The sequence below is a fragment of the Struthio camelus genome, chromosome 20 (assembly GCF_040807025.1).
Source record: "Struthio camelus isolate bStrCam1 chromosome 20, bStrCam1.hap1, whole genome shotgun sequence".
Lineage (NCBI taxonomy): Eukaryota > Metazoa > Chordata > Aves > Struthioniformes > Struthionidae > Struthio > Struthio camelus.
Genome location: NC_090961.1, coordinates 3,614,677 through 3,625,602, shown reverse-complemented (window position 1 = coordinate 3,625,602; position 10,926 = coordinate 3,614,677). Strand labels below are relative to the sequence as shown.

The 10,926-nt window shown below is 51.3% G+C and overlaps 2 protein-coding genes across 12 annotated transcripts in view; one reads left to right on the top strand and one right to left on the bottom strand.

The window, feature by feature from the left end:
* Positions 1-46: 46 nt before the first annotated feature.
* DNLZ (DNL-type zinc finger) lies at positions 47-7,886 on the top strand. 3 transcript variants are annotated; one of them, XM_068914478.1, is made up of 6 exons: positions 47-379; positions 1,296-1,435; positions 2,124-2,251; positions 3,814-3,946; positions 5,616-5,697; positions 5,932-7,886. In XM_068914478.1, the coding sequence occupies exons 1-4, from the start codon at positions 176-178 to the stop codon at positions 3,837-3,839; spliced, it is 498 nt and encodes a 165-aa protein (XP_068770579.1). In that variant the 5' UTR covers positions 47-175; the 3' UTR covers positions 3,840-3,946; positions 5,616-5,697; positions 5,932-7,886. The 3 variants fall into 3 exon arrangements, with proteins under 3 accessions (XP_068770579.1, XP_068770578.1, XP_068770577.1); XM_068914477.1 differs by having other exon boundaries at positions 3,814-5,697; XM_068914476.1 differs by lacking the exons at positions 3,814-3,946; positions 5,616-5,697; positions 5,932-7,886 and having other exon boundaries at positions 2,124-2,402.
* A 304-nt stretch (positions 7,887-8,190) lies between these two features.
* GPSM1 (G protein signaling modulator 1) overlaps positions 8,191-10,926 on the bottom strand; it is a 92,635-nt gene continuing 89,899 nt past the window's right edge. For all 9 annotated transcript variants that reach the window (XM_009665713.2, XM_068914468.1, XM_068914464.1 and 6 more), the window contains 2 exons: positions 9,894-10,102; positions 8,191-9,475 (listed from right to left, as the gene is read on the bottom strand). In XM_009665713.2, the coding sequence (XP_009664008.2) occupies positions 9,287-9,475; positions 9,894-10,102 (398 nt within the window). In that variant the 3' untranslated portion in view covers positions 8,191-9,286. The remainder of the gene's footprint in view (positions 9,476-9,893; positions 10,103-10,926) is intronic.

Below are 10,926 nucleotides of genomic sequence, written 5' to 3'. Positions count from 1 at the left end.
TCCGGTTTCGGTGCTCGCTTCAGGATTTGCCCCGCGGCCCCCTCAGGGCAGGCGCGAAGAGGCGCGAAGAGACGCGAAGGCGAGCTAACAACATGGCGGGGGGGCGGGGCTGTGGCGACGGAGGGCAGTGCCTGCCCTCACCCGACATGGCCGCCGCCGCCTCAGCGCCGGAGCCATGCAGCGCGCGGCGCGGGAAGCGGCCCGGGCCCTGCTGCGCGCCGCCGCCCGCCGCCGCGGCCTCCCGCCGGCCCCGCCGCGGCCTCGGGTTGCGGTTCCGCCGCTCGGGGGGCCGCCGCGCCGCGGGGTGTGCAGCGCCGCCGCGCCGGGCCCTGCGGGGCGGCTGGAGGCTACGCACTACCAGCTGGTCTACACCTGCAAGGTGCGCGGCGGCGGGCGGGCCCCGCGTGAGGGGGCGGCGCGCGCGCGCTGTGAGGGGCCGCTGTGAGGGAGCGGCGCGCGCGCGCTGTGAGGGGGCGCCGCTGTGAGGGAGCCGCGGCCGCTGTGAGGGAGCCGCGGGGCGGCGGCGGCGGGCCCGAGCCTGGCGCCGTGGGCACCGAGGAAACGGCTCTTTCCCAAGAGGAAAGTCCCCTCCGGCGCATGACGCCAGCGGCGCCGCCTCTGTGGCAATGGGCACGGGAAAGGCTGGTTTCTGCTGAAAGCGTTTCCCGTTTCCTTCCTTTAAGTGTGTGTGGTGGTGGTGGTGGGGGGGAATGTGTTTAACTTAAGCAGCCCACTAGCTGCCTTTGTGCAGTAGTAGCTTTTGATCAGCGGGGCTCTGTTTGTTTTTTTTTTTAAATTTGAAGTTATATTTCTCACTCGAAACGATGATAATTTCTCAGTGCAGTAAGTTAAAGCTTTGAGGATAAACGCTGAGTAGATGAAGATGCAGGTCGAACTTCTGAGGTTTAATATTCCAGCTGTGCAGGTCAATGGCACCCGAACTGCCCAAAGCATCAATAGCTCATTTCATCTTGCAGTTTTGTGTTACCGTCATCATCATGTAAAGCTATGAAAACGTTTCAAAGCTGCTTTTCACAAAGAAACAAGGGGTAAATCGGAGAGCCTCAGGTGAACATGTTGTGAGGCTGCATCTTTTTCTGTAGACCAAAGCTGGAAATGCATCTGTAGCATGTTCCTGAGTACGAAGCTACAAATCATCACAACGTGATCAAGCTGTCTTGCAAAAGGGGACAAAAGATCTTTTAATAAAGCAAATAAAATATTTTTGTCTCTTTCAAAAGATCCAGCAGCTGTGATCATCTTGGTCATAAAATCTAGTTTGTTTGCTTTTGTAGGTCTGCCAGACCCGATCAGCAAGAACAATTTCCAAGTTAGCCTACCATAAAGGGGTAGTAATAGTGAAGTGCCCTGGTTGCAAGAATCACCACGTCATAGCAGATAATTTAGGATGGTTTTCAGATCTGGAAGGAAAAAGGTAGGTGTGTAAGCAACAGTATCACTTATTTAACAAGGGAAAAGGCTGTCGCGATGTAACCACATCCTCCTGAGCTGATATACTGTTCCTTTTATGCTTTTAAAATGTGGTTTAGATTAAAAACAAACTTTTTGTTCGGTATAATTCTCTGTTTCATCCAGTTTCTTGAAGTGCACAAACTGAGCTGTGCAGACTGCTATAAATTGAACATTATTCATTACCGAGGGCCTAAATATATGGTTCAAAGCAGAACTGGAAGCTGTAGATACACAGACGTCATTGTTCATGTTGGCAGATGAATCGCTTTGTGTAGTGTTCTTTTGTTCTCCCTTAGGCCTTATTAAAACACTGCTAGTTTTCCCTGGCTGACTGTTTCAAACATGTGGACCCAAATGCTATTGATATCTATGATTTCAATGATTTCCAACTCCCTTAGATACCTTTAATTTTTTTTTTGCTTAGCTGTAATTGCTAGGTTAGTGATCCTAGTAGATGAAAATATTCCCGGAGGGTTTGCATAGTTTTATCTGCTTCCAAAACACCTTATGGAGAAATACTGTGGTAATGCTTATGTGCTGATTTGCTGCATGTTGTTAATACTGAGAGCAAAGCATGAAAGAGCCTACACTTGAGTCTTATATCCATCCTTTGCTGAGGTGTCACGGTTGATTTTCAAATTGCTGTTAAGGAATGTCGAGGAAATCCTGGCAGCGAAAGGGGAGAAGGTGAGACGTGTGGTTGGTGAGGAAGCCCTGGAACTGCTTCTGGAAAGCACTGCAGATACCAAGTCACAAAATCATCCTACGGAGGGAGAAGGTGGGCAAGCCCCCCCAGAGACTGGCAGCAAGGGACCGACCTCATGAACCGCATTTGTGTCGCTCTGCTTATGGCAGGGAGAGACTAACATTGCTTTCCTGATTTCTGTTGTCTGTATTTAAAATAAACGCAGGGAGGTATTGGTCTTCTATCTTATTTTGTGCTTTTGTCCTGCATAGTTTTGCCTTTGCACAAGGTAATGTTTTTTTTTAAGCGATGGCTTGTGGATATTGTCCCTGTTACTTGTTTTGTTGACTTCAAAGCTAGCCTGAGCGGGTAAACAGTGCGAGCAATCCTGCATTGTTCTCTTTTGAGAATAGAACCAGTAATTCTTTGTCAGTGTGTTTTGGCCTAGGGAGGTGCAGCTCTAAATGGAGGTTTTAGCAGCCTTTTCTGATCTTGTGTAGGTGTTGTATTGCAGCAGCTGAAAGCACTGCTCGGGGCAGCATATCAGGTGGCAGAGCAGCTGAGCAGAAGGGGTGATGGGTACAAGCTGAGGAGATGGGCCCTGAGTGTATGCATGTGAGTTGGCAAAGCCGAAACGTCCCTGCATGAAGATCCGGACTTCAGATGACTAGCTCTTTCCGCAGTCACTTATGTGCTGCTTTTTTTCTTTGCCTTGGCCTCTTCCAGAGTTAAGGTTCTGTGCCCCTAGTATCACAGGGTTGAAAAAAAAAAAAAAAATCTATATTTGTGGGTTGGTTGCAGCCATAACGTGTCCTGTACCAGTCTGGGGGGGGGGGGGGTTGAACCCACACAGTTGGGAATTCCAGTTTGGGCTATGACGCAGGGAGAGAGACTGTGGCGTTGGGGTTATGCAACTTCCTTATTGGTGTGGGGGAGGACAGGCGTGAAGGCAAAAATTAATATTTGTAAAGCACATTGGAGATAAGTAGAGCATCTAGAAAGTTGTCTTAGAGACAGATATTGAGGTGCTTATTAATGCTACTGCTGCATGTTAAAATTAGCTAGAAGAAAAAAAAATAACAACTTCATAAATGAAAAATGTAGGTGTTTACCAGGCACATAATACTTGGCTAGTGATGAATCAGGCAGTAAGGTAATGATAGTGCATGTTGTTCTTGTTGCTGCTGCTTCTGCCGCTGAATGCAATGCTCTGAAGAGGCAGGACTCAGCTTGAAGTTGCCGACAAATCTTCAGGGTAAAGGTATGGTGTGGAGTGCAGAGAACTCGCTGCTAACCCTTGCCTGTGTAATATCTGCAGCAGACAGGCTGTTTATAGAGTGTAGCCCTCAGGGACTCATTAGCAACAAACACTGAGGCTGCAGTATACAACAGTGCAGGAAATTGCTGCTTTTCCTGAGAAAATACTCTGGGGCTTTCAGCTGGAAGGCAGGAGGGAGGGTTGTACTTATGTATGTGAAGGAATTTGCATATAATACAGAAGGATTTGTTGCTTAATAGATTGCATTACAAAATATTATGTACTGACTTTTAAGGATTCCCTCTCCCCCTCCCCCCCCCCCAAAAAAAAAAACACTGTATCACAGGCAAGCTTCTCTAGTCATTAAAAGGGCGATGGATATGTACACTTTCTTTAGGAAGAGCTCACCAGACCTTGCTTTAGCCAAAGGCTTGGGAGAGTGAAGAAGAAAAGCCTTTCACCTGACCGGGAGGTGTGTCAAGATGGGGAAAAAGTGCCATGAAGGCCTGGTGCAGCAGAGCAGACTACATGTGAGTGATTAACCGTGCAGCAAACAAGGGTAGGTGTTTTCCTGAGGCGTAGATGAACAGTGGCAATTACAAAGGATGGCAAAACAGCATTCCTGGGATATGCTGCAAATATAAAGCCTTTTGCACAGTCCTAGAAGCATCTCATGGTGGCTATTAGTGTAGTGATTCTGTTCCGGAATCCTATTCCATGAGGGTTTGTCTGGAAAAATGGCAAATACATTGACTGTTGCTTTCTGTCACTTCAAGCAATTCTTTCTCTTGTATTGCTTGCAAATTTTAAAGTTAATCCAATTGGTGTGGGACTCAGCCTGATGGGTTGCCCCTGTTAGCTGCAGAGGTTACTGATGTTCCTCTGTCCCACTGTCAGCAGTGATGCAGTAATGCCTGGTAAAGTTAGTTGCAGTTGTGGAGGGAGGGCCCTGTAGTACTAGGAACTATGTGCACGTGTGGTGTGTGTGCGCGTGTGTGTGTGTGCGCGTGTGGTATGTGTGTGCGCATACATATGCGTGCACAGACTCACTTCCCTAGTTCTGTAACTGCTGAATTAATTTTTCTGCAGTGGCAGTTTCCCTCCTGGCCCTGTGTTGGCTGAGCCTGCCCAGGGTGCTGCTTTGGGGTGTGGGGGACAGGACTTGCTGTGAGGATGCCTTTGCGCAGGCCCCAACGACGAGGGAGCGTGGGCTGCAGAGGTGGTTCTGCTGGAGCTTACTGCCATAGCCCTTGCTGTTGGTTGTCGTTTGGTTGGTGGTGGTTTTTTTTTTGTTGTTGTTGTTGTTTTTTTTTTGCTACTGGTGTGTGCAAACGTGTTGGTGTGCTCAGTGTGGTGCTGTGCCTGCTGCTGCCTTATGCAGAAGCCGGCACTTTTAAGCACTGCCACACCAGTCTGTTGTGTAGGGCTTAGCTGCACTGAGGAACTACTAGAGAGCCTCTCCAGAGGTATTTGCTTTCCTCACTGAAGTGGTGGTTGGGCAGGTAGGTTTCTTTTCCTGTAGCATCACTGCAAGCAGAGGGGAACACCACTGAGGTTGGGAAGTTAATCATTTCTTATTTATGCTGCTTGCATGGTGTCTAATACAGGTGGGCTCTGGGCTTCCAGGTCCTGCTACAGTGTAAGCAGTGAGTTGGGGGGGGGGGGTAAAAGAGCCCTCCGTTGCTCACGCCTTCCAGGAGGCTACAACCAGTTCAAAGGATGACTCTAAGCCCTGTGTGTACCAGTCTGCTCTGTAGGCAGGTCCTGTTTGGGCTACTCGGAGCTAGGCAGGGCCCTCTTCTCACACCAAAGCCCTGCAGGAGTTAACTTAGTGCATGGCTGTGTCCTGGCCTGGACAGGTCCCAGGAGATTGCTGTGAAGAGCCTGGAAAGCTGTCCAACTCCAAACTGACATTTTACAGTGCCTGGATGCTCTGGGCCAGCAGATCCCTTACTGCAGGCTGAGAGCCTTTCCAGCCAGATGACGATCGATTGCTGGAGCAGTAACACACGAGGCTCTGGGGAGGGATGAGGTAAGTGCTGAGACTCAGCCCTGACATCACTTGGCAGATGAGCAAGACAGAAATACACAAATCCTAACAAGCCCAGCATCAGAACTGCCTCTCAACTACCTCAGTGGGCATTTGTGCATCTGAGCGGGACAGAGCAGTACCTCACGTTTCTGCTGTCTGTTTTCCAAACTTCCTTTTCACCTCCAAACCTGCATCAGGGGAGGCAGCCTGCTGTGTAGCACTTTGTGACCTGCAGTGGAGCAGTGCTAGGTAAGAGCAAGTCTGCCTGCATTACTGCTGCACAGCTCCCGCAATCCCAGGTCTGTCCGGCGGGTGTCAGCATTGGAGAGCAGTTCCCTACAGGAGACCAAGCGCTGCTGGACTAGGTGGCTTGGCGGAGTGGGAGAGGGAAAGGCTGTATGCCTCCCCAAAAGCATGCCTCTCTGCACATTTCCTGTGTAACCAAAGCTGGAAACTGATGCACTGTTTTCTCTATTACTTCAGGCTACACGACAGCAGCAACCGTTGCTGGCTCTGAGTTGCTCTGGAGTCCAGCTGTAGCCTTTGACCTTGTTCACACTGGGTATCTCCAAGTATGGTAAAGCTGAGAGAGACACACATCTGCTGGAGAACATGTGCTCCCTTCCCCAGCAGCTAAGACAGAGATGCAGCAGGTGAGAACCCCCCCGCCTCACTTATAGGGAGTTCATGTGTTCCCAGGAATTCAAACCTCTAGCCTTTGTATACCTGGGGGCATGGTTGTCTCCTCAAGTCAGACCCAGAGGCTTCTAGCACAGAGCTTTTTGCGTCCAGGCACAGAGAAGCGTGAGACTGCCTGATGAGAATGAACCGATGGCACTTCGTTAATCTTTGACTGGGACTGGCAGTGGCCAGTGCAAGTTAGCCAGGCATGGGAGGACCAGCTGTGACTTGGCTTTGTCCTCACAGGGCTCAGGGTCCAGAATCTGCTGCTCTCAGGCCCACTTTCTAGCAGGAATGGAACGGGCTGCTCAGTCCTGCTGCGCTGGAATGAGCTAGCACTGCTTCCCACTGGCTTGTGAGTATCTTTGCTGAGGGCCCGTGCCAGGGCTTTGCACAGCACTCGCTGCCCTTTTCCTCTGGTAGCTGCAGCCAGGGAAACAAGACACAGCTTTTGGGCCAGGTGCCGAGAATGCACTGAGATAGATGAGGGCTGGGCTGAAAACCCCAGCCAGGGCAACACTCCCTTTGTCCTGAAAGGAAAGGTAAAGCCACATTCCTAAAAAAGGGCTAAAGCTCACTGAGAAAAGCAGGTCTTTTCCGGGGCTAGGCTACAGGGCTGCTTTTTAATGCCCTGTTGTCCTGGTAACTTCTGGGCTTTGGCTGTTGCTCAGAGGCAGGGAATGCTCAGGGCTTTGTAGCCTTCCTCCATAGCCAATACAGTAAGCTCGATACTGTGCATTTAAGGCAGGCAGAGCTGGGGATGGTGACTGCTCCCTAAGAGAAATATGTACTCTTAATGTAAAGGGAGGTGTAGGTGGGTGCATACACCCTTTTTTAGCACTTTGCAATTGGTACTATCTCCCACAAAAAAGCATTGTGCCCTCCCACTCCCACTCAAAAGGGCCAGCGTTGCTTCTGCTTTTGGCACAGCAGGCAGGTTGGCCAGAAAATAATGGAAAAGAATTTTTTGTCACTGAAGCTTAGACACAAATATTTATTAAGCACAACCCCCCCCCCTTCCCACTGAGCTGTGTTTGTTTCTAATATATTAATTCATTTGGCAGATTATTTTTTTTAGAAAAAAAAGTACCTGTGGGTTGGAAATTCCCCATTAAAATGACATTAGCAAATGCACATGTAAAAAATAAATAAGCTCATACATTCAAGTATATGGCAAATAATTAACACCTCTGAAAGCTTAACGGTCAGATTCCAGTTCACCACCTGGCCAAGAGCTGCACAGACCCAAGCCTGCAGCTGGTCAAGTCTTCTTCATCTTCAACGTTTTCCTCCCCTTTAGAAATGTAAGCTAGCTTGGTACGTACGTGGCTGTGGCTGGGCAGGTCCACTTATCCAGTTCTCCAGCACAGTGTCTCCAGAGCTTTGACATGCCCCAGGAAGGAGGCTGGGTCTCTGCTGAGCGATCCATGCAGCAGCGTAGCGGGTGAGTGCTCCCTGGTGGCAGGTAAAATGCAGCTACCCCTCCAAATGGTCAGTGCAGGCAGGTTAAATGCCTGATGAGCAGCATCACTGGTCTAAAAAATCTTACTGCTGGTTGGAAACGTTGCCATTAAATACATTTCAGTTAGAAAGTGCTGATTTATTCAAAATCTGTTTCTCTATAGGAACATATCTACTTTGGCAGAACTCATTGCTGGAGTTTCTGAAGTCCAAGATAGCCTCTCTGGTCAAACCAAGAAAAAAGATACTCCACCTCCTGATGTTAGATTCCTGCTCCCCTCCTTTCTGGCCATCCCGTTACCACTTTTCTAAAAAAAGAAGAACTGAAAATAAGTGTAGACCCTTGCACCTGTGTGCAGGGTGGAACTGACTTCCCAGCTAACACCCCATCCTGGGGCTCTCAAGGGGCTCCATTTCTTGCTGAAACGGTGCCAGGCAGATTGGGCAAAATAGGAGTGCCTTGCCAAGAGCAGCTCTACCCAAGGCACGCAGGGAATGGGAGCAGCACAGGACTGTTTCCAAGAGAAACAAGGGGAGGAAAGGGCTATTATTCCCCATCGGTGTTGGGCACAAAGGGAGGGGGGTGGTGATTCTGCTTGCTTTTGTGACAAGCCGTGGCCAGAAAATTTTGCTGGCCCCCAAAGCGAGTCAACGCCAAATGCAGGCTCCTGCCTTGGGTGCACTCACCTGCTGTGCCCTGCACAACAGGGACCAAACCTGCATGAGACTTCTGACTGCAGCTGCAGCAGAAGCAATGAGTTGCCTAAGTGTGATTTGTGTGCTAGGCAAACAGACAGAGACTTCCTTCCTTTCCAGACGCAGAACCCCTATCCTGGGCCTGCAGTTTGGGCTGTGCAGCTGGCAGTTACCTTTCAGACTTTGTTCCATGCTAAAGCAGGGGCTTTGCTGCACACCTGTTCTCTAGAGGTCTCCAAAGGCCCCAAACACTAGAGGCTAAGAGCAGGAGAGCCTGGCTCCTGGTCAGAAGGTCCTGGTACAACCCTCCACAGGACTGTGGCTGGGGAAGTAGAGGCGACAGCACAGGGCTCTCACTCAGTCCTCAGCAACCCCAGAACAAACTTAATTGTGCAGGGGGACAAGACTGCAGCTGGGGCTGGGATAAGGGTTTAAAAGAGACCGTGTAGCCTCTGACCTGGACTCGTTTCCTCCTGTAGAAAGAGCAAAGTCGAGCACGATGTTCCAGGGAAGGATCCAAAGCAATTTGTGTCACCTCATGATGCAGGCAGGACAGGAGGACTCCAAAATGAGAAGGTGCTCTTCCCTTTCCCCATTAAATTAAAAGTGTTGTGGACATAAAAGACGTCAAGGCTGGAGTTAACTACCCACTCGGGGCTCCTCCTTTGGCTGACGTGAGCACAAGTTCCTGGGTTTTTAGGTGACAAGCAAAGGGGCTGCCAAAGTCTCTTTCCCTTGTGCTTTGCCTAGTGTTACAGTGGCCACATAACCTAAAATAAAACCCATGTTTAAGAACCATCCCCCAGCTGGTGCGCCTTCCTGTAACACTGCCTCCGCAGAACAGCCAGGTGCAACATGATGGAGGTACAGCTTCCCAGGGCGGCTCCTGGGACAAGTCTGTGGTAGAGCAGGAACGCTCAGGTTTGAAACTGCCTACGCTTTTTTCTTTCTAAAAAACAAAATGAAACCAAAACAAACCCCCGAAACCAAACCCAAGTTCTTAGCTGGAACTGGGCCTCTGCTGCTCCTCTGCTGCCTCCTCCTGGGCTGAGGCCAAATCTACCCGCTGCTCATCCATGCGTTTGGCCTGGATGCGCTGGATGAGGCTGAAGAAGTCTTCATCCGGCATAGTGGGGCCACGGGGGATAGAGTCAGGTGGTGCGCAGCGCTGGTCATCTATCCTGGAGGACTGCATGGTGGGAGAATAGGCACTGAGAGTGAGTAGTGACAAGACAGTGCTGTTGTGGAAGGAAAGCCTGCGCGTAGGCTCCCGGGAGGTGGCCAGGGCACGTATTCCCTGTTTGTGGGGTGCAGGGCAGGTGGCACGAGCAGTGCTGCAACCCAGCCGTGGGCACCAGTGAAAGGGAAGAGCAGTAACCAGCCTAGGGCACTCCCTACTTGTAGACTGGTACCAAGGCACAACCCTGGGTGCGGGGTAAAAGAGAAAACACCACTATCGATCGGGGTGTCCGGGGCTGGGGAGCTGGTGGCCCTCTGGCCCCTCCTAGCAAGGCAGAGGGGGATCACGGGATGGGGTTTGCCTGTGCGGAAGAATCTGGTGTCCCCCCTCCCCTCAAGCGCCACAGCCCACCCAGTCCTGCTGGTACCTGACACTTCATGAGCATGTTGAAGAACTCATCCCCCGGCTCCTGGGCATCCCCCTCCACACGCAGGTGCCCCAGGTTGTTGTGTGTTATCCGGAGGCCCGGCAGGTTGCCCACGTTGGCACGCTGGTCATCCAGCCGTCTGCTCTGGGAGCTGGCGATGAGATCAAAGAACTCCTCTGTCTGCGGAGACGCCATTAATGAGGACTGTGCTGTGAGCGGGGAGAGGAGAACAAACCAGGGTCATTGCATTCATAGCTCTGCCTGTTCGTGCCTGAGCTGCAGCTCTGCTTGCAGCAATAAGCCCGAATCCTCATTGCCAAAATGCTGTTCACCCAAGCGGGCTGCAGCTGAGCCCTGAGGGACACCACCTCCTGAGGGACAGCAGCTCTCCGCACAGCCAGGCTCAGCAAGGGCTGAGCCAGGGAGGGACCCTGGCTTGCTCTGTGACCATGAGCATCTCCTCCTACCCTGCATGGGGAAGGAGGGCTCCTCCCTGCCCAGCAACGCCTGGTGAGAGCCACAAGCAGAGGAAGGCAGAGGTCCTCAGCAGGAAACAATCCCAGTGCTGGCAACACCAGCGAGCAGAGAGGAACTTAGCATGAAAGCAGCAAAGTGTTATGGGGAACAAAACCCACTGCAACCTCCACCCCAACTTGCAACCGCTTGTAATCTTTTCTGCAGGCCGGTGCTGTGGCCTGCCTGGGCTGCAGGCACTCATCTACAGCAGTCGCCTGCCACAAGGGCCCTGGGCTGCATCCCCTGGGCTGTCCTGCACAAACGGCGAGCAGAAACTGCTGCAAGGAGCTCGCTTGCACACAGCTCCTGGCTCAGCTGGCCAAACCCTAGCAGGACGCTGCTCTGCCTTCCTTAGGGGAAGCAGGAACACTCGGGTTCAGCAGAGCTGCAGTTCCCGTTCCCAGCTGGAGCGCACCAAGGGCTGCACATGCTGCCTCCTGCACGTTCTCTGGGCCATCAAGCGTCTCTTTGAACGAACACATCCAATTTTATGGGGCTGGGCTGTCAAAACACCAGT